This window comes from Sus scrofa, chromosome 1 (genome assembly GCF_000003025.6).
Source record: "Sus scrofa isolate TJ Tabasco breed Duroc chromosome 1, Sscrofa11.1, whole genome shotgun sequence".
NCBI classification, from domain to species: domain Eukaryota; kingdom Metazoa; phylum Chordata; class Mammalia; order Artiodactyla; family Suidae; genus Sus; species Sus scrofa.
This window is the reverse complement of record NC_010443.5, coordinates 190,310,407-190,334,631: the sequence shown is the minus strand read 5'-3', so window position 1 is coordinate 190,334,631 and position 24,225 is coordinate 190,310,407. Positions and strand designations below refer to the sequence as shown.

The 24,225-nt window shown below is 38.8% G+C and overlaps 1 protein-coding gene across 1 annotated transcript in view; it reads right to left on the bottom strand.

Annotated features, from left to right (window-relative positions):
• Positions 1–24,225, bottom strand: part of PRKCH (protein kinase C eta) — a 234,393-nt gene that overhangs the window by 104,802 nt on the left and 105,366 nt on the right. Inside the window, exons 3-4 of the mRNA XM_021062478.1 lie at positions 7,738–7,888; positions 3,628–3,662 (exon numbers count right to left, since the gene is read on the bottom strand). Coding sequence (XP_020918137.1) covers positions 3,628–3,662; positions 7,738–7,888 — 186 coding nt within the window. The remainder of the gene's footprint in view (positions 1–3,627; positions 3,663–7,737; positions 7,889–24,225) is intronic.

Here is a 24,225-nt window from a genome sequence, read left to right as displayed (position 1 = left end):
AACTATTCCTACTCAAGTCTAGAACTAGTGTCATCCTTCCTGGCTTTAAGCCTTTCTGAGCCCACCTGCAGAGAAATCATCTCGGTCACCTAGGCCCCATGATTTAAGCATTCAATGGTGTCTCACTATCAGTCAAAATAGAATTGGAATTTTCCAGGTGGGTTTCAGGCTCTCCCAAGCCTACCCCAGACTCACCTATCACCTTTTTCTTTGAGAGCTTTCTGTTCCATTACAAACTAAAGTTGCTGTTTCTGGAGCAAGTCTTCACTCTCCCCACCATCCGTCCATATCTTTTTCAGTCCCTAGAAGATCTTTCTTTCTTATCACTTAACTAAATCTTAAATGTATAACAAGGCATGACTTTGGAAAAATGTCTCTTCTTTTATGAAAATGCATGCCCCATGGCTCCCCTTCCAGACTGAAACTCTCTCTCCTCTGACCTCTACAACCTTTAGCCTGCCTCTCTCACATACAGCCTCCCATGTCCTCAGGATTCCCAGCCAGTGTGATGACTTGAACAAAGTAGACATTCATTAAGTATTTGCAGAATGACTTAATCAATTGTTTGAATTAGAACTTTATAAATAATATTGTTTTCATTTTCATTTACATAACTGATAGAGTACAGACAGAGTCCAGTTTCCATTAAAGGCTGAACATGTGCAATGAAGCAATATAAAAATACACATCATTGTTAAGATCTTTCAAGACACATGGAAGTTTTTAGGATTAAGTACATAAAGACAGATGATATATCAGCAAATAGCACTATCATTAAAACAATCTAGCTTTCCATCAGATTGAACTCTCAGGAGAAACAAATTTAAAAATTCCTAGAAAACTGGTCTTTTTATATCAGGGAATCCTTCACAGAGAAAAGGATCTTATATTCTGAGCCCCCCACCCCACCCCATGACCACTACAGTTAGCTTGGCTACAGGTTTATCAGTTTTATTGATCTTTTCAGAGAACTATCTTTTGGTTTAGTGGATTCTCTTTATTGTTTTCCTAATTTCAATTTCATTGCTTTCTTACTTTTATTACTTCTTTTCTGCTGCTCGCTTCAAGCTTAAGTTTCTCTTTCTAAATGAAAATTTAGATTACTGATTATAGATCTCTCTTCTGTTCTAATATGTGCATTTAATACCATAAATTTTCCTCCAAGCACTGCTTTCATTGCATTCCCAACATTTTGATAAATCATATTTTCATTTGATTCAAAATATTAATTTTCTCTTGGAAAAAAAAGTGCTATTTAGAATGTGTTGTTTAATCTCCCGATATTTGGAGGTTCTAGCTTCTTTCTATTATTGATTTCTAGATTAATTCCATTGTGGTCTGAGAAGATACTTTCTATCATTTCTATTCTTTTGAATTGGTTAAGGTTTGTTTTACAGTCCAGAATATGGTCTATGTTGGTAAATGTTCTACCAATCTTGAAAAGAACATGCATTCTGCCACTATTACATGGAATATTTTATAAATGTCAATTTGATCAAGTTGTAACGGTGTTGTTTAGGTCAACTATATTCTTACTGATTTTCTGCCTGCTGGATTTATCAATTGCTGAGCTACTGAAGTCTCCAACTATAATACTAGTTTTGTTTGTATCTCCTTGCAGTTCTATCAGTTTTTGCCTTAAGTATTTTGATGCCTTGTTATTAGGCACATATATGTTAAAGATTGTTATGTGTTCTGGGAGAACTGACCCCTTTTATCATTACATAATGCCCTTCCTTATTCCTTATAATTTTCCTTGTTCTGAAATCTGCTTTATCTCTTTTCTTTTGATTAGTGTTAGCATGATTGCTATAGCTCTCCAATTAGGCATTTGGTTTTATATTCCTTAGAAAGATGTGAAATTAGTGTCCTCATGTTTTCTGACCAATGTTCTTTCCTGCTCTTTTAAAAACAGTTGACCCAATGAAAATCAGCTCTTCAAATATCTAGCACCAGAGGCCAAAGAAGAAATAAATTAAAACAACAGATATATCACAAGTCACGCATTTTTTTCACTCAAAAATGTAACCTTGTCTATCAAGAGGTTCTTAAGTTATCTTTATATGTATAAGATGGACAGGACTTATGCCTGTGCTGGAGAGGTCCAAGCCAAAAAGTGACATTGATTCTGACCTGTGAACTATATTTTCATTTGGGACTGAAATTAATAGCATAAGGTCAATTACTATTGTCATATCAATTATACATTCAGTTTTTTTCCTAAATTTGAGAACTCAATAGAATTGTTCATACCTATTAAAGTCAAAATTACATCCAACAGCTGTTTTATTCTATTGTTCTAAGGGAAATAATGTTTCACTTCACCTTCTCCAGAAAAGAAGGCAGGGCCTCTTTATTTACACATAAGTTTACACTCTAGGATAGGTAGTACAATTTTACCTATCATCTGTAGAGTATAAATCAAGAAGACAGGTACCATATATATCAACCATGAGATGATGCTAAAACTCAACCAGGGAGACCCAACCCAGCCTGACTAAATGAGTTTTCTTTTATTCTTCCAATTTTTATTTCATTCTGAATCTGCCAGAACACTAATAAATTGAGTTTATCTTAGAATTGTGAAAATCAAAAATAAGCTGAATGGATAATCACTTACAAGATCCTTAACAGCTTAATTTTGAACAATCTCACATTAAAAAAAATCAGAAAATCAAAAAAGCGACTTGGATAATAGCTTCTATTTCCAATGCAGGTGAAGAAAAAACAGCATTGTGCTACTTCTCATCCCTATTGACAAAGGGACTGTACAAAAACCAAAAGCATATCTGCAAGACTCAAGGGTACTGCTCACAAAACAGCATTACCTTTTAGTACATTCATGTTACTGCAGAGACAAAACTTTAAACAAGTAAACTTAGGTATACTGGATTCAGAAATAAAAACATCCCCTCTACTTTGTCTACAAAAAAACATATCCAGGAGTTCCCATTGTGGCTCAGTGGACTAAGGACCCAATGTTGTCTCTGTGAGGATGAGGGTTTGATCCCAGGCCTCACTCAGTGGGTTAAAGATCCAGTGTTGCTATAAAATCACAGGTGAGGCTCAGATCCGGTGTTGCTGTGGCTGTGATGTAGACCTCAGCTGCAGCTCCAATTTGACTCCTAGCCTAGGAAGTTCCATATGCCACAAGTATGACCATTTAAAAAAAAAAAAAGACATAGCCAAAATATAACCAAAATTAAAGTGCTGTAATACTATGGGGGTCTCATTTGACTCTCAGAGTTATTTATCAAGATACTAATGGAATATATCCTGTTTCCTCTTAGTATAATCATTTTTTTTTTTTTTTGTCTTTTTGCTATTTCTTGGGCCACTCCTGCAGCATATGGAGATTCACAGGCTAGGGGTCGAATCAGAGCTGTAGCAACAGGCCTACGCCAGAGCCACAGCAACGCGGGATCTGAGCCGCGTCTGCAACCTGCACCACAGCTCACGGCAATGCCGGATCCTTCACCCACTGAGCAAGGGCAGGGACCGAACCCGCAATCTCATGGTTCCTAGTCAGATTCGTTAACCACTGCGCCACGACGGGAACTCCAGTATAATCACTTTTTAACACAGGAGCAAGATTTAACATAGTTTTATAAAAAAATATGTTCTTACCTTGGCATTGATAACCCTGTTTCCCAAATACTCCCCTGTTCAAGACAATAGAGAAAAAGTAACCATCAGTCAAATATTTCAGCAACAATGCTCCTATAATTACAGTACTTCAGGAAAACAACTTTCATACTCTTGTTCCTTTAGAAAAAAACACAATTTCAGAGAAGCAGCAAAGGTAATGTCCTTTTTGAGCCCTTGTTTGTTACCACAAGTCAAGGAGGAAACTGATGAATTAGAACACTCCAGATCATATAAACAAATGAGTACTGGCCATTCTCATTCTACCCACTTCTATGGTAATCTTCCAAGTCCTTAATGAAAATAAACTCTCATCTGTGTGTGTGACTGAGCCTGAGCCTCAAGTGTCCCTTCACTGCCTTATTTAGCATCTTCTCTCACATACATGCAAAGATGTACAGAAGGTGAAGTAAAGAATGCAGATGTACATACGGATGTAAACAGATGAGAGCACTGCAGCTGCCTGTCCTGAGGCATCATCCCTCCTTCCTGTGTCCATATCACCCTGGAGTCCACTGGGGAGCAGAAGTGTGGCCACAATATAATCATCATGCTCACAGCTTCCATCTCTGTCTCCCCCTAATGCAGTCTTTGGGGGATGATGATACAATTCTCATAACAATTTACTGAGCCTGTAGGATCTGCCAGGAACTGAGCCAGGCAGTGACATGTACCATTTCATTCAATCCTCACAAAGCCATGTGAGGTAGCACGCAAAACAGGATGGCCTAGGGTACAGATCCTGAAGCTGAATGGCCTTGTTGTGATTTGGAGCAAGTCGTTAACTTCTATGAGCCACTGTTTCTTAATCCATAAAAAGGTATAATGGTAACAGTACCTACTTCATAGGGTTATCATGAAGGTAAAAGAGTTGATAATGTAAAATACTTAAAATAGTGCCTAGTACTCTGAATGCATATAAAATTTATTATATAAAATTATTGTTCTTGTTTTGCAAATGAGGAGACACTGATAAGATATATAACTTGTCTAGGTTCACACAACTAGTTGGTGATGAGACCGAACACCAGAGTCCATATGCCTAATCATATGTGACACATATGCCATTATTTTAAAAGAGAGAGAGAGAGAGAGAGAGAGAGAGAGTGTGTGTTGTGTGTGTGTGTGTGTGTGTGTGTGTGTGTGTGCGTGCCTGCATGTGTATGTGAAATGGGGCCAGTTAGGTGGGTATTCAAGTTTCTTTGGTGAAAAAAAAAATTGGTGAAATGTTCAAGTAAGTTTCCATTAAGAACGTTAGTTGAGATCACAGGTTGTCACCACAAATGTCTTCAGGGGCAGACAGGTCATATAAAGAGGGAAGCAGAATGGTGTGACATGAAATAAACACCAAGAGTCAGTCACCTTTCTGGTCAGGCAAACCCAGGGAGAGGTCCGTCTATAGCTAACTGGAGCATGCAGACTGCTTCAGAGAAGGAAAATTGGCTCAAAATTGCCAGAGCTGCTGATTTTTTTCATCAAAAAAATGGAACAGAAATCTTTTCCTAAAGACTATAGTTTTGAGCTTCATACAAATCAAGAGTCATTTTAGGACATTTGGTTTAGACAAGTTTCTATTCTTTTTTTAAAAAAATATTTCATTTTTAAATTGAGTACAAATTTTAATGTCATTTCTTTTTTAAAATTCATTGAATTATAGTTGATTTATGTTAGTTTGTGATGTACAGCAACATGATTCAGCTATACATATCCATATATCCGTTCTTTTTTGGTAAATTTAAGAAAACTGAAATATCAAACATCTTTTCCTACAACAATGCTATGAGATTAGAAATCAACCTCAGGAAAAAAATGTAAAAAACATAAACAAGTGGAGGCTTAAACAAGTGATTTAAGTGGCGGCTTAAACAAGTGGTACCAAACAGCCAACAGATCACTGAAGAAATCAAAGAGTAAATCAAAAAATACCTAGAGACAAATGAAAATGAAAACACAATGATCTAAAATCTATGGGACATGGCAAAAGTAGTTCTAAGAGGGAAGTTTGTAGTGATACAAGATTATCTCAGGAAACAGGAAAAATCCCAAATAAACAGCCTAACCTTCCACTCAGAGAAAGAACAAAGAAAATCCAAAGTTTGTAGAAGGAAAGAAGTCATAAAGATCAGAGTAGAAAAATAAAACAGAGACTTAAAAAAACAATAGAAAAGATCAGACTGACAAATAAAGAAGAGACTTGTGGTTGCCAGAGCCAGGTGGGGAGTGGGATGGACAGGGAGTTTGGTGTTAGTAGATGCAAACTATGACATTTAGAATGGACAAGCAATGCAGTCTTACTGTATAGCACAGAGATCTATATCCAATCTCTTGAGATAGAACTGACAGAAGATAATATCAGAAAAATAATGTATATACATATATGTATATGACTAGGTGACTGCTGTACAACAAAAATTAGGACATTGTAAATCAACATATGGATTTTTTGAATAGATCACTGAAGAAATCAGGGTAAATAAAAAAATACCTAGAGACAAATGAAAATGAAAACACAATGATCCAAAATCTATGGGACATGGCAAACATAGTTCTAAAAGGGAAGTTTATAAGAACAAAAACAAAAAAGACCAATGCAACTAAAAACTGGTTCTTCAAAAAGATAAACAAAATTGATAGATCTTTAGCCAAACTCATGGGGGGGGAATTGATAAAATCAGAAATGAAAAAGAAGTTACAACCAACACAGCAGAAATACAAAGAATCATAAAGGACTGCTACAAACAACTATACACCAATAAAATGACAACCTAGAATAAATGGAAAAATTCCTAGAAAGGTACAATCTCCGAAGACTGAGCCAGGAAGAAATAGAAAATATAAACAGACTAATTATGAGTACCGAAAACAGAATCAGTAATTAAAAACTCCCTACAAACAAAAGTTTAGGACCAGATGGCTTCAAGGGTGAATTCTACCAAACATTTAGAGGAGGGTTAACACTTACCCTTCTGAAACTATTCCAAAAAATTGCAGAAGAAGGAACACTTCTGAACTCATTCTATGAGGCCACCATTACTCTGATACCAAAACCAGACAAAGATACCACAGACAAACAAAAAAGAAATGCACAGGCCAATATCACTGATAAATACAGACACAAAAAATCCTCAACAAAATGCTGGCAAATTGAATCCAAGAATACATCAAAAGGATCATAGACAAGACTCTATTCTTGTTTTAAAAGGCCAAAAATACAAACTAAGCCTGAATTCTGACTGCTAAAACGTGTAAGATCCAAAGTAATCACACAAAAACCCCCACAAAATATGAAGCAATTGATCAGGACTCAAATTAATCTGAATCAAGTGTTTCTGCCTTAAGGAAGGTAACTAGTTTGCAACAAAAACATAGATCTCCTTTCATGCTGCAGACATGCAAGTGTGTTTCTGCCTCCTGAGATGGGTGTGTATAGGTGTATGTTTTCTGTGTGTGAGGGGGTAGCTCTTTCTTCTCTTTCCAAAAAAATATGTTTAATGTTGCCTCTCATTGAAGATAACTATTACTTGCATCTACTTTACATTACAGATTTGCCACTTAGACTTAAGCTTGAGTGACATCTACAGTAATGCATTGCCCCAAATAATCTAGAATTTCTCAACTATTAATTACCTTAATTCTTAAATGCCAGGGATTATAGTAAGTGATCACTGAAAGCTATTACCTTCAGCTACATACTATAAGGCTGAAGATTCCTGTGTGCCTTGTTTATTTGCAACAATTAATGTTCATAACTCATTCCTGCCTTCTAAGAGCAATACTGTTGATATTTCTTTCCTCTGCAGGGGTCAATTATTTATTAATTGATTATCTTTTCTCTAATTAGTGCTTTTTAGCCAGTGCATGATTCATTGGCACCTTTACCACAATGATTGGAAGAGAAATAACATATAAAACTTAATCTCTAAATTGTATAATTTTTTTGTGTTTGGGGATTAAAGTTTCTAGGTCAACATATTAGAGTAAGAGGGAAAAAAATAAGATTCTAAAACAATTCTTAATGATCCCACTTTCTCCTAAAATCACACACAACCAGAGGAAGTCTCAGCTTTTGGAGAGAAGCAGGGAACCTCTTACCAGATAAACTCCCTGCAGTGAGAGCAGTAGGTGGGCTGCCTCAGGTACGTGGCCATGAACTTGTGTCCGTTGATCTGGTGGACTCGCCTTCGCATAGCCCTTTGGCGCTTCCTGGTAAAATGTTTGAATATTCGGTCTCTCTGGAGAGTAGCTGCATATTAAAAGAAGGGGAAAAAGAATGATGCACAATGAATCTACCTGCACCTAATATGTGAGAAAATTTGAGAGTTCAAATACTCCCCAAATTATTTTTTCTTTCTTCAAGATGCAAAACACCCCACAAAATCATCATGCTTTCCTAGTGACCTTAAGACTCTTTAATTTTTATTTTATTTTATTTTATTTTATTTTATTTTATTTATTTTTGTCTTTTTGTCTTTTTCTAGGGCCACACTTGCAGCATATGGAGGTTCCCAGCGTAGGGGTCTAATCGGAGCTGTAGCCGCCGGCCTACACCAGAGCCTCAGCAACGTGGGATCCAAGCCATGTCTGCAACCTACACCACAGCTCACGGCAAGGCCAGGGATCGAACCCACAACCTCATGGTTTCTAGTCGGATTTGTTAACCACTGAGCCACAATGGAAACTCCAGGACTCTTTAACTTTTAAATTTAGACCTATGTGAACACTAAGCTTCCCACTGCCAGGTTATAACTGGCTGTCTTGGGCCAGTCTTCCCAGCACAGAACATGGGTTCCCCAGGGTTCCCATGCTCCAGTATGTGACAGCAGCATGGTCTTGTAGTCCCTGTCCAGCTGTTTAGGACCCCAAGTTCATCAACTGGCTGGCAAACATTACTCCCCTTTCATTCCAGGGTCCTAACAAACTGAGTGAGGGAACTTCCCTCAACACAGACGGACAGTGAGAGCCCTGCCCCAAAGCATCAGTCCCCAGGGTCACCTCTGCTAACATGGAACAGGTAGAAATTAACCATGGGGAATACACTCAAAGTTCCTTTCCTAAAGATACATGCACCCATATGTTCATTGCAGCACTATTTTACAATAACCAAGACAATGGAAACAACCTAAATGTCCATCAGCAGATGAATGGATCAAGAAGATGTGGTGCATAGACACAATGGAATACTGCTCAGCCATAAAAAAGAAAAACAATGCCATTTGCAGCAACAAGGATGCAACCAGAGACTCTCATACTAAGTGAAGTAAGTCAGAAAGAGAAAGACAAATAACATATGATATCACTTATATCTGGAATCTAATATATGGCACAGATGAACACATCTACAGAAAAGAAACAAACTCATGGACTTGGAGAATAGACTTGTGGTTGCCAATTGGGAGGGGGAGGGAAGTTTGGGGTTAGCAGATGGAAACTATTGCATTTGGAGTAGATAAGCAATGAGATCCTGCTGTATAACACAGGGAACTATATCTAGTCACTTGTGATGGAACAGGATGGAGGATGATGTAAGGAAAATAATGTATATATATTCTTTAATGAAGAATGACTGGGCCACTCTGATGTACAGGGGAAATTGACAGAACATTATAAATCAACTATAATAGAAAAAAAATCTTAAAAAAGTAAAAAATAAAAATAGTGGCTCCTGATCTAAAGATTCTGAAAACTGTGCACCATTTAAAGATGGTAAATGATGTCCTCCACATAACTATTATAGAATTTTTTTCAATATATGTAGAGACTTGTGATTATAAAATAAAATTCCTTCTTCAATTATGCTTTTAAATGAATCACTGCTCCAAAGGAAATTAAATGCACCATGCAAGAATAATCTGCTAATAAATTTTAAAAACTGGAAGAAATAGAAGATTTCCATGAAAATATAAATGATCAAAATTAACCAAATAAGAGTTACATAAACCAGTCTAATTTTTTAGAAGAAATTGATAACATTTTTAAACAATTATCTCTCACTTTGAAGGATTTCTTTTATACAGACTTTACCCAGTAGCTGTTACACTCAAATAACCAGAAACTTCCATACTATCCAGAATTATCTTAAAAGAAAAACTCACTGTGATCAAGTGGGAATTTTCTCAGGAACATAACAATGGATATATTATTACAAAGTCTATTGTATCTTTTTCTATTAATAGCTAAAAGAATAAGTATGACAGTTTCAACAGATGTTGAAAAGGCACTTGATAAAATTTAACTTGTAATCCAATAAAAAATCCTTTTGAAAAGACTGGAAGATTGTCTCTTTAATGTGACTAACACTGATTTCACAGGTCAAAGGCATCAAGCTGAATGGTAAATTAAAAAAAAATTCCTGTGACAGTTAAGAACAATAAGACCAATTATCATCATTATTATTTAATCTTATTCTGAAAGTGCTTGCTAAAAATATTAGAAATGAAAACAAAATGAAAGATAAAACCTTTGGAAAAGATGCCCAAGATGCCATTATTTGAAGTTGTTTAATGCATGACTAGAAAACTCATGAGAATTCAGACTAATCTTTTTAAAAAGAGTTAAGTATGATGAACAATAATAAATCATTAAAAGTCAAGGTATTTAAGATAGCAAACAAATCAATTAGAATACATAATTTTAACAAATCCCATTCATACAACTATAAAAACCAAACTATTGGGAGTTCCCTGGTGGCCTAGCGGGTTAAGGATTAAGTGTTGTCACTTCAGTGACTTGGGTCATTGCTGAGGCCCAGGTTTGATTCCTGGCCTGGGAATGTCTGTATGCTGTAGGTGCAGCCAAAAACAAACAAAACAACAAACTAAGAAACAATGTGTCAGAAATGCAAGATTTATATGTAAAAAAACCATCAGAAGTTCCCATGTGGATCAGCAGGTTAAGGACCTGTGCTATCCTTGTGAGGGTGCGGGTTCAGTCCCTGGCCTCGCTTAGTGGGTTAAGGATCTGGCTTTTCCATGAGCTGTGGTGTAGGTCACAGATGAGGCTAGGATCTGGTGTTGCTGTGGCTGTGGCATAGGCTAGCAGCTGCAGCTCGGATTCGACCCCTGGCCTGGGAACTTCCATATATTGCAGGTAGAGCCATGAAAAAGAAAAGAAAAAGACCATAAAACCAAATAAAGAACATGAAAAGATATGAAAAAATGAAGTTCTTAGGTAGGAACACTCAATCCTGTAAAGCTGTCAATTCTTTCTAGACTAATCTCTAAATTCAACAAAATCTCAATGTCCCTAAAAGGACATTTTTAAACTTGACACTTCTTTTCAAAGTTTATTTGGTACCATAAATATTTTAAAACTGTCCAAAAACTTCAATGAGGGAGGAGAGGACCTGCTCTATAAATTAAAACATCTAAAATTATAATCATTTAAACAGGGATTTACTCCCTCAAGAAGAGTCCAAAACTAGAAATCAATATGGTTGAAAAGAATTTGGTTCAAATCAGTGGGAAAAGATGGATTATTCAGTATTTGTTCAGACAACCAGAGAGCCTTTTGGAAAACATCTTTACATCAATCCTTACATCGAAATATTCTCAGATAAATGTTAAGGTGGAAATTATGAAATGGAAGAAAACATGGGAAAAAATATACTCCTGGGATGGGATGAGATTAACAAAATTCTACAGTCATAAAGCACCTACAAATTTGCCACCCCTGAAATTTAAAGTCCTACTTGTCAAAAGACACAAAACAAAGCTGAAAAAAAAAAATGGGGGCAAAAGGCTTTGCAACACATGACAAATGGTTACTAGTCACAATATGTATGCATCATAAGGAGAAAAGGATAAACAATCTAGTAAAAATGGGGTGGAGGATTTGAGTAGGCAATTCATAAAACTATAAAAGCAAATAGACAACAAACATGCCAAGATGTTCAATCCTATCCAAGATAGATATTTAAGAACTATGAAATGAATGCCATTTTAGCTCTTAAACTGGCAAATACTTATAAAGATGGCAAACATGCCCATTCTTAGAACATGTGGGGAAAGAGGTACCTCTACCTCTGGTAGTAGGAGAATAAACTGATCTCTAGTTCTGGCTCACCATCTCCTGGCTGTTATTAATCCTGCTAAATAAGCCTCAGTATTTCCACCTAGGGCTTTCCTCCAAGATTTTTCCCCAAGGACTGAATACAATAATGCATTAAAAATGTTTTATTTGCAGCGCTAGGCACATGGTAGCATTCAACACATGCTGCTATTTCAAAAATAATTTCTTGTGGTGACCAATTTGAAAATATCTGTCAAAGGTTTTTTCCCAGTTTTTACTGAGAAATAAGTGACATACATCACTGTACATGTTTAAGGCATACCTGCATGACGGTTTGAATATGATATATGTAATATTGTGAAATGATTACAATAGGTTTAGCTATCATTCAGATTGTCATGTAGGTACGGTAAAAAGAAAAGGAAAAATCTATTTTCTCCTTATGCTGAGATCGCTCAGGATTTATTCCCTTACCTTTCTTACAGATCATAAGGCAACGTTGGCTGCAGTCATCATGTTGTTTACATTACATCTCTAGCATTCACTTATCTTATAACTGGAATTTTCGACCTTTTAACCACCTTCCTCCAATTATTCTTCCCCGCCCTTCCAACCACAAATCTGATCTTTGATCTCTTCTTCTACTGATCTCTTGTTGCTGATGTTTTTCTGTTTGTTTCTTGGGTCATGCATTATTTGTCTTTCTCTGACATTTCATTTAGCATCACACCTTCAAGTTCCACCCATGTTGATATAAATGGTAAGATTTCCTCATTTTTTATAACTGACTAATATTCAATTGTGTATATATACCACAATTTCTTCATCCATTCATCCATCAACAGACACTTAGGTTGTTTCCAGGTCTTGATTATTGTAAATAAGGCTGCTATGAACATGGGGGTGCAGATATCTTTTTGAATTAGTGTTTTTATTAGCTTTGTCCAAGTGTTATGTGCATTTCCTTTCACGCAACAACTTTTAGGATTTTTTTCCTATTAAAAAATACCAGAGGAGTTCCCATCGTGGCTCAGTGGTTAACGAATCTGACTAGGAAGATTGAGGTTGCGGGTTAGATCCCTGGCCTTGCTCAGTAGGTTAAGGACCCGGCGTTGCCATGAGCTGTGGTGTAGGTTGCAGGGGCAGCTTGGATCCCGCTTTGCTGTGGCTCTGGCATAGGCCGGTGGCTACAGCTCTGATTCGACCTAGCCTGGGAACTTCCATATGCCACGGGAGCGGCCCAAGAAATGGCAAAAAAAGAAAAAAAAAAAAAAAAAAAAAACAGAAAGCAAGAATGTATGTTATATAGATGTCAAACACTACATTCTTCTTAACAGTAAAAATTAGGGTCCAAGCAGGAAATCTCAAAGAATGAAATGCAGAAAGTGTCAAAATGAATTTGGCTAAGACACCAATTTTTCAGAGGCTCTATAGCACAGTTAAAGTTGTACCTGCTGCAGTTTTTGTTTTGGGGTGTGTGTGTGTCAGCTCTTTGGCAAGCAGCCTAATTGCTTTTCTTATCAGGTTCCCATCTCTCTAAGAAAAAGAAAATATGCCCCTGTCCTCAGCCCTATGGAGACAGTGTCACAGTCAGTATTCCTGAGAGGTTCTTAACAATTTTGGATAAGGGTCACACAAGAACACAAGTCACTCTATTGTACTGCTCTCTTCCACAATACTTCTAGAAGCTACTACATCACCATAAAGTAACAGATTTTAATGCTCCTTTGTTGACACATGATGGAATTAGCCTAATGATATCACCCTATACCTGGTCCACATTATCACCAACCTAAGACCCAGCTCCACGCTGGCCAAAGCAAAACTTGTATTGAATTACTCAACACTTCTCACATCTAGATGCAAATTAAATTCTCCCCAGGGGTCTAATCACCCATAATTTACTTACTTAATCACTTAATACCAAAAAGATTGGTTAAAAGGTCAGCTCACTTGCAGTTTTAATATTTCATGAATCAAAAGCTTTTTTCCCCATCAATGGCTACTACCACTGCAGTAACCTGACCTATGAATTTTCCAGGTGATTTGTTATAGCCAGAAGGACATAGGAAAAAACTGTAGCTGTCCACCAGGTCAGGCATTCCCTAATGCCTTCATTCCTTTTATCCCTCCTGGAATGCTCTTCTCTCCTTTTTTTTTTTTTTTTTTTTTTTTTTTTTTTTTTTTTTTGTAACTAGTTACTTAGACTTTCTTGTGTGCCTCAGAGCCTAAGTGGCCTCCCCTAAATCCTGAATCAGGATTTAAAGCTTCTCCCCTCTGTTCCCATAGCAACCTGGGAGCACCCCTCAAACTTTTCCATTATCCCATGAAACTGGGGGCTGCGTCTCTTTCATCTCCTTATCCCAGGTGCTTCGTGAGACCTGATACATGGTCATTTTAACTACACTTTACTCTTCCCTTTTCTCTATTCCTTTTTTTTTTTTTGCCACATCCTTGGCATGTGGATGTGCCCTGGGCCAGGGATCGAACCCATGCCAATCAATAACCAGAGCTACGGCAGTGACAACACCCGATCCTTAACCCAGTGAGTTGCCAGGAAACTCCCTTGTTCTGTATTCTTTTGTGCGTTTGCCTCTTTTTGTTTAGAAAGCAAACACTTGAACACACGCACACACACTGGGAATTTGAAAGAAATTTAAGTCATTTAAGAAAACTGGGGCCCCCATGGCTTCCTATGGCTTTTCCTTTATTATTCTCTTGCTGGATACAATGAGCAGGAAGAACTCTAGGACTGTCCTATGTTCCCCTGAGTACAGACTCAACCCCCACTTTATAATCAGAGTGCAGAGGAAGTTTCTGCACTGTTTGTACAGCCTCCTATTGACCTAGGACCAAGTTAGAAGGGCTAAATAGACTATTTAATCCTCTTGTGCTTTAAACCAGCCTGAGCTTTGAGAAACCTTTCAGATCACATGCCCGTTGAACACGTCAAGCAATTCTAACATGCTCTGCAGTCAAACTTGCATCACAGCTTCTGTTTTATTCCTGAGGTACTCCAGGCCTCTAAGTAAATAGAAAGCTGGCTCAGTGCCCCAGGATGCAAATTCACATTCCAATCTCTGGAGGTGGGCAGTCCTGGGGCCCTGACCTGTCTTATGTGGGGGTGGTCTTGACAAGCCCTCCCAACCACAGGGTGGAAGATATTTATGTTGACTATAACCAAGATTAACTATTTTGAAATAAAACTGTATTTCATAAAATCTGATTGTCACCCCACACATTCTTTTTCAGAGCTTTTGAAGGCACAACTGACTAGGAGGAACTGAACCATGCCAAGGTAAGATCACAATGCAAAAGTTGTGCTGGTCTATGACTTGTGTTGCTCACTTGAGGCTTTGTTGGGGAGGAGTGGCACGAGAAAGACTCTGGAAAACTGTCTTAACTTTATTTCAAAAAACAGGAAATATTTCACCCTTTTTAGTCTTCTGCTCCACCTAACTGAGTTCAAGGTTTTATATTCCAGCCATGGAAATCTGTATTTCTGAAAGATTCTGCTGTGAGCTGAAAGTTTCAATAACAGCTCCAGATTTTCAAATGACTATAAAGTAAATTAAATCACAGAGAGAAAATCTATGGCATGGTACTTTTTAATGTACTTTTTAATTTCTAGCATTACTGATATAAAACATAAAGGAAATACCTTTGATTTAGTGTAAACTCCACTGAAGTTGAATTTCCCTAGCAGGAACGACATTTGGGTTCCTGGTCTTTACGGGGCGTGCAGAGGTGGCTGGGTGGTGAGGGCTTGGAATCTGGAGCCGGGATGTGAACCCTGCTTCTCCCCCTTATAAACTGGGTGACTATGGGGAAGTTCTTTAGTCTCCTCTCCCTCAGTTTCCTCTTTTGTAGATCACGAAGGGCTAGAGGACCCTCCTCAAAGGGCGCTTTTGAGGATTTGTTGAGAAAATAAGTGTAACATAATTAGTTGCAGTGGCAACTCGTGTCACCTATTAGAATTGTTGTTAAAACTCTTACTTCAGGAGTTCCCGTCGTGGCGCAGTGGTTAACAAATCCGACTAGGAACCAGGAGGTTGCAGGTTCGGTCCCTGCCCTTGCTCAGTGGGTTAACGATCCGGCGTTACCGTGAGCTGTGGTGTAGGTTGCAGACGCGGCTCGGATCCCGCGTTGCTGTGGCTCTGGCGTAGGCCGGTGGCTGCAGCTCCGATTCAACCCCTAGCCTGGGAATCTCCATATGCCACGGGAGCGGCCCAAGAAATAGCAACAACAACAACAACAAAGACAAAAGACAAAAAAAAAAAACCAAAAAACTCTCAGTTCAGGAGTTCCCGTCGTGGCTCAGTAGTTAACAAATCCGACTAGGAACCATGAAGTTGCAGGTTTGATCCCTGCCCTTGCTCAGTGGGTTAAGGATCCAGTGTTGCAGTGAGCTGTGGTGTAGGTCGAAGATGCAGCTCGGATCTCATGTTGCTGTGGCTCTGGCATAGACCAGCGGCTACAGCTCTGATTAGACCCCTAGCCTGGGAACCTCCATATGCTGCGGGAGCAGCCCTAGAAAACACAAAAAGACAAAAACAAACAAACAAAAAAAACTTACTTCAGACTAGCACAGAGTTCAAGGAATAGGAAGGATTTTTAAATTCGATCACTTAATTGCCTTGAAAAAAATCAATACCTAGAAACCACTACCTAGAGAAGTTCAACAACGTGCCCGGGGTTCATGCAGCTATAGCTAGTACCAAAACTAACCCCAGAATTCTCCAGTCTTGATTTTATCCTGGGACCCTACGGGTAACAGCACACTGCACTTTGTTCTTTATTAACATTATTAATGTCGGGTCTCCTAGGATCCCTGGAAAGTAATAAATTTTCTGGTGAGAAAACAGAAACTAACAGGAAGGGTAAGTGAGGTCAAGCAGCCAGTGATAGAAGTGGGGACGCCAGACCCTGTCTACTATGTTGACTACTGAGTACCGTTATCAATGTCTTTTTTTTTTCTTCTTCCCGAGATATTCATTTTATCATGTATGCATGTGGGAGGGAATAACTGTGGGAAAAACAAACAGGAAAACTGTAATGTTAACCAAAAGTTGCTAGTCAACAAAGAACCAGACAGTATTATGTTGCTCATGTCTCCAAAATATATCCCTGAAAGGTAGTGAGAGAATTTTGCTTGGAATTATCCAACACACTGAATAAACAACCATCTGATCACAGGATTGCGTGCATAAAGAATGATGCTTCATAATTTAAACTTCGCTGATTTCTGCCTGAGACAATAAAGATAGAAACGGAGCACAATTAGCACAGGTATTAAGCAAATACACAACTTAAATGAGTCTTTAGAACAAGAAGATACCACCAGTGAATGAGAGCATTTAGTGGGTGTGTTGAATGAAGAGAATCACGGAGTTATGCATCTAGAACTCTCACTACTTAAGGAAGACTTCATAAAAAGGCTGAGATTTGCAGTTGTTTGGAAGAGGAAGGAGAACTTGGTGAACCAGGGTAGGGAGGGGACTCCGGGAATTTGTACCAGCACCAGTGGCAATGGCTGTGACAGAGAGTGTTGGTATTAAAAATGGCAAGCAAAAGCCCCCAGGGGCACTGAGGAGTATGGAATCTTCAGCTTTTTAAAAAGAGCTGAACCACATAATTCATAGTTCCTTCCAAATTCAGATGGAGTGATTAGACTCAATGTATGAGAACTGACTCTACACAAGCTATAAACACAGCTATTTCTTAGGATATGGCTTCCTCTGAGGAACCCCAGCCAACATAAGCATCTAACATGGTGCAGACTCATGGGGATGGCTAACACTGGCAAGAGGAGAGAATAATTTGTTACTAGACTGACTCCCATGTAGGACTCATGACTCACAGCATCATGAAGGCTAAGTCCATTCTCACCCATCCCCACCTACCCTTGTATCAGCAGAATGAAGAGCAAGAACAGAGCTCCTGGATGTGGCCATCAAAAATAGTACCAAAATTCTACTAGGAGACATGGGAAAGGCTCTTACCCCACTGCTGGTAAGAGCTCTGCTCTCCCATCACCTCATAAGCTCCTTCTTCACTTCTTCATCTGTAGTATCTATGAGTACCGTCTGAAGTATAAACTCTCTCCTTCCTAGTCCTTGAAGAAAGGAACCTTGACTTCAATAACATCTGGTTCTTCTCACTCCACAATTTCCCCTCCTTAGTCTCCCTCACTAGCTATTTTCTTCCACCCAAACTTTAAACCTGTGTGTGTCCCAAGGTTCTTTGTACACCATTCTTCTGGTCTTTTTGGGTGCTCATACATCTCCAAGACCTCATAAGACTTCTAACAATTGCCTGGGTCCTGAGGACTATCAATCCACAGCTCTAGCTCTGGCTTCTAACTACTAAACTGATTTCTAAGTAGCTTCTTAGCACAGAGTACCTAAATAAAATTTGACATATATAGGCTGAGCTCTCTTCCCCAACCTCTTGAACTGATTCTTCCTCCTAGATAATAATACCACTATGCTTGAAGTCTCCAGAAAAAACCTTAAAGATGTCCTTATATTCTTCTTTTCCTCCCACAACCAACTGACCGTCAAATTCTACTAAACCTACCTTGATCTGGCTAGATCTCTCCCTCCCATGCTCATGGGGTAGAGCTCATGCCATCTTCCTCTCATCTGGATCATGAAATAATTTCCTATCTAGTCTCCCTGCATAAGTTTGGCTCCCTCTGTAATTCATCCTTCATCCATCCAGTTATGCTTACGAAATTGCATAATTCACAGTCTATGTGAGTCTCAGGAAGTTAGGCTTACTGTAGTTGTCCTATTTGAACTCTAGTTAAGTAATGGGGGTAGATTTTTCCCCAAAATTGAAGTTTCCACTGTCCAACATTTGAAAGAAAGTTGAGTTTTCAGACATCAAAACAACTTCTAGAGGGTCTTAGTTAGATGGGAGACTAGTCTTTCCCTTTAGTCCTCACTTTATGGGGTCTGGACTTGAGGTCCCAGGAATGGGGCATTTGCAAGTCTCTGCAGAGGAAGACCGAAGTAGGCTAGGAGTAAGCTCAGCAGTGATGGGCTTGGAAGGCCAGGGTTCCTTTCATTAAGAACCCAGCAGATTTTATACCCCTCTACTAAGTCTGTTTCGTAGTTACCAATGACAACCTCCCTAACCCAACACCCATGGCTCTCAGGAACCCATCCCATCTTCTCCTCCCTTTCATCCTGCCACATGACTGGGTTCCACATGACTGGGCTCCTTCAGGGATCTCAAGGAGTTGGTAGGATATCCTCAAAAGGCAAGAAAACTGGGATATTTACTCTCCAGCTCCCATCTGTCACAGGTTGATGGCTGCTTTAGGGAAAGGAGGCATTAATTCTCCAGCACTTCCAGCCTTCCTTTGTGGGCTCACAGGAAATATGGGTGGGTCATTCATAGCATCTGCTATAGAATGAATTCATACTTAGCTTGGTCCTGATTTCTTATTTATATTTTGCTATCATATATATTACCTAACAAGCTGCTTCAAACTCTTTGTGGAATGAGAGAAATACAAATAGAAAATTCTAACAATAATAATCTTCAATTATTATCGTGCCTACTCCTTTCTGCACTTATAACTTAATGACAGAAATTCCCTCTTTCTCCTTATGATCAAATACAAAAATCCTACAATTTCCCTCTGCAAAAAAATGCCAAGAAACTCTGCTTTATTGATGTAATTCTACCAATACTTTATTTCACATCACTGATTTCTTCTGTGAATAGACTTCCAGAAGCCATTTCTTCATCAATTTTTTTCAAATGAAAATTAGACACTGCTCAGTGATCATCATTGTCAGCCTACAGGATGAGGAGGAAACATGCTTCTGTTCCATCATATTTGTACTGGGTCACTGGAGGTATGTCCCTATCATTATTCTCACTGTCATCTTATATGGAAAATATCTTAAAATGGTATTATCCACAATGCTAAACTTAAGTCAGATAAAGTATTTTGGTTTTATATGCTTAAAAATGGAAGCATTTTCCAGTTATCTGGCAATTTTTCCCTTATCCGTCATTACTAAACTTAACTGGAGGGAAAATGTCCCATTCATAGCATCTCCTGCCCCCCTGATAACCTTTTGAACTTAAGATGACAATGAAGCCATGAAATGGTTTCACTTGTCAGAACAAAGGCAACATAGAAAATGTCTCCTTTTGTTCTTGTTGTTTAGAGAGATAACATATGGTCACTATAGAAAATGCAAATGATACAGAAAGTTAAAAAATTGTCCATTTTAAAAATGATTTTCAATCTTACTATACAAATAATCACTGAAAATTTTGGTAAACATGCCAAATATAGACACTGTATAAATGTACCATCTTACATAAGTGGTGTTGTACTCTTTGTGCTATTTTACCAACTACTTTCCAATTAAAATGCCTTTCCACATATTTTTAAAGACTATATTTTTAGAGCAGTTTGGGTTTTACAGGAAAATTGAAAGGAGGGACAGATTTCCCACATATCCCCTTCACCTGCCCTGCACATGGGTAGCCTCCATCAAAATCATTCACCAGAATAGCACATTTTGGTAACAAGGAGAAACATCGACACATCAAGATAACCAAAAGTCCATAGTTTACCTTGGGGTTCACTCTTGATGTTGTATACTTGATGGGTTTGGGTAAATGTATAATGACATATCTTCATCACTATAATGACATATTGAGTATTCTCACTGCCCTAAAATTCCTCTGTGCTCTGCCTATTCATTTCCTCTCCCTCCCACCTCTGGCAACCACTAATCTTTATTATTGTATCCATAGTTTGCCTTTTACAGAATGTCATATGGTGGGAATCACACAATAGCCTTTTCAGATTGGCTTCTTCCACTTACTCTTATGCATTTAAGGCTCCTCCATCTTCTCATGGACTGATAGCTCTTTTTATTTTATTTTATTTTATTTTTATTTATTTATTTATTTATTATTTATTTTGTCTTTTTGCTATTTCTTGGGCCGCTTCCATGGCATATGGAGGTTCCCGGGCTAGGGGTCTAATCGGAGCTGTAGTCTCCGGCCTACGCCAGAGCCACAGCAACGCGGGATCCGAGCTGCGTCTGCAACCTCCACCACAGCTCATGGCAATGCCGGATCGTTAACCCACTGAGCAAGGGCAGGGACCGAACCCGCAACCTCATGGTTCCTAGTCGGATTCGTTAACCACTGCGCCACGACGGGAACTCCTCTTTTTTTTTTTAAGCGCTGAACAATATTTCATTGTCTGAATGCACCACATTTTATTTATCCTTTCACCTACTGTAGGACATCTTGGTTGCTTCCAAGTTTGGGCAATTACAAAAGCTGCTATCAACATTCATGTGCAGGTTTTTGTGGGGACACAAGCTTCCCTTATCTTTTTAAACGTTGCTACTTCTGTTTTTATAGCAACTAATACTAAAGTTACCATTTAATCATATATCTTATAAGATGAATAGATAGCATGACTAAATTAAATGCTAATAGCAGTAGCACATCATCCCTGTGAAAGTAGGGTTTCCATATTTGAAATCTGCATTTTTTTCTCATTCACTAGAAGTTTAGAAACTGTTCTCCCTGCCCCTCCTCCAGCCTTCAAGCTCAGGTTGGTCTTCCTTCCTCACAAAAAAGATTCTTATACAAACAGCCTGTCCAACCAAAATCTTTTCCAGATAAACATGTGTTTCCTGCTGAGAACTAAAAGAATCCTGCCCTCTAGTTTGGCTAGTTCCATTTCCCTTTCCATTTTGTTTTTCCTTTTCCACTAGCAGATTTCTGAGGTCCTGTCTAAGCTCCCAAATTCTGACTTCATGATTTTAGAAAATGTTTGCAGGATATTCGCCATGAGGAATACAGTACCCAATCATTTCCTTTTCCAACTACATCACCGGGATGAAAGCAATGTTGCTGTCCCATGTTGCTGATTCAACATGATACACACACGCACACACACACACACACATATAGATTTTTTTTTTTTTTTGGCTTTTTGCCATTTCTTGGGCTGCTCCCTCATGGCATATGGAGGTTCCCAGGCTAGGGGTCGAATCAGAGCTGTAGCCACCGGCCTGTGCCAGAGCCACAGCAACGCGGGATCTGAGCCGCATCTGTGACCCACACCACAGCTCACGGCAATGCTGGATCCTTGACCCACTGAGCAAGGCCAGGGATCTAACCCACAACCTCATGGTTCCTAGTCAGATTCATTAACTGCTGAACCATGATGGGAACTCTGGATTCAACATGATTTTTAAAAGTATTGCACCACTGCTCACCATAAACAGACTAATTCGAAACCTACCACTGAAGGTAAAACACCTCTATCACGTAACCAAATTTTCTTTAGCACTAATACCAGGGCTTTGAGCCTCAGCCAGCATTATCTGATAGTTTAAAAATGAAAAGGAGACAGCAGCTTTAATCAAATGTCATTTATATCATATAGTCACTTCCTGTGAGAGGCTAACAACTTAGAAGCATATATCTGGCTATTAGGTTGGTGGTTTTTGTTTGTTTTTGACAATTGCTTTATGCCTTGAATGGGAACAAAATAAAATTTAAAAGATATAAATCAAGCTTTTTCTTAATGATGGAAACAAAATTTGAGACTAACAAGGACTGAAACCACTGAAAAAAGCAGAGTTTGGAATTAGCAATAAATTCATATCTTCATGCCCCAGTGTTGTTACTCCTGTGCTACCAGAAAGAACGTCCCACTAGTCCAAAACCAATGAGTTCTCTTTTCCTAAAATCCATTCAAAGGATTCTTTCTTTATTACCATATATAACCAAGTCTATAGCCTTCAATAAGAGCTCGTGTCTTTCTAGGAAAAGCAGAAATTTATTATAAGAATACACCAAATAGCTGGAGAAGTGACAAATGCCTCCATCTTCTGCAGCATTTAGTACAAGATCAATACATCATATGAACAAAAGTCTGGACATTTTAGTTTGAACTCAGAGCATTATCTAGTAAATACACTCTGAATACACAACAATTCAACAAACTGCTGAGGTTCTGCCGGAAAATGAAGAGTGACAGATCTCTCAACCACAAGCTGTCATTCAATTCACAAATAACTTTGAGGGCAAAGAAATATTCCACCCCATTTTGGACACTAAAGGGCAGGTCATCTTTTGCTATAATCTTGTTCCCACATAGGCTCTAAGGACACCAGACTTCTTCCTTCTCTATCATGTGTGCATTCAATCGACAAATCTTGAATCTTTATAAAGTGCTGGACATTGTGAGGGTGAACAAGGTATGTAATGCCTTCAATAGCGGGAAGTCTAATGTCGGAGACAGACTGTAAATGGGCTATTACTGTGCATAGTACACATTTCCATTCGAGTGTAGACAGACAGGAATCTTACTTAGATATGGGGCAATCAGAGGTGGGTTCTGTTAAGGACAAGGAATAAGTGAAGGGGAGGTGGAACAGGAAAAAAATGGGGAAGAGTGTTGCAAGAAGAAGAAAGAGTACTTAGCCAATGTTCAGAGTTAAGAGAATATAAGGTCCAAGTAATTCCTAATATTCGCCTTCTGACTAGTAACGGCACCACCATCAACAAATACTTACCAGATGTCTACTATTTACTAGGGCCAAGAACACCAAGAAGTAGAGTAAGAGTACTCCAAGAAGCTTCTCAAATCATTATGGTGGAGTACAGGAAGAAACTGTGATACTTTATGAGTAGCACATCCAGTACTACTTATATGCAACTTGTAAAAAAATATACACATCTGTAGGGTGCATGCCCAACAATTGTTCACTGATGTCTGCATGATCAAAAAAGTTTTGTAGCCACTTATCCAGATGGGCCTACATTCTAGTTGGAGTACAAGCTATAAAGAAATGAAAAGTACCAAGTAGTGAGACTAAGTGCTATGTCCAGGTATTAGAGGAGTAAGGGGCAAGAAGAGATACCTGAGGGCCGGGGTGGTCAGGAGTGGCTCCATGGCAGAGATGGCATTTAATTTAGGGCTTGATGGAATGGGAGGACTTAGGCCAACATCAACTATAAAGGTTAGGGAAGACATTCTATCTGGAAAGATGGACATGGCACAGGGATATGGGAGCTGGGAAACAATGAGAAAACCAGCTTCTCTATTACAAAGACTTCCCACAGAGAAGCAGAACAGACTGTGGAGACCCTGGAGTGAAGACAATGGGGGCAGGTCCAGGGCATCTTCAGTATCAGGCTAAGAAATTGTATTTTATCTTCTGGGCAGAAGGGACTCTGGAAAAGTCATGTATTCCTTCTGAGTCCAGGGGCAGGCTTTCTCTGGAAATGAAAAAGTCTGAGCTACATGGTCAGTGAAGTTCCTTCTAAGTCTCAAGAGTCTATGTTGCTAGTGAAACTGGCTCTCAAGAATAAGGGCAGGGAGTTCCCATTGTGGCTCAGTGGTTAACGAATCTGACTAGGAACCATGAGGTTGTAGGTTCAATCCCTGGCCTCGCTCAGTGGATTAAGGATCCAACGTTGCCGTGAGCTGTGGTGTAGGCTGCAAACATGGCTCGGATCCCATGTTGCTGTGGCTCTGGAGTAAGCCAGAGGCTACAACTCTGATTA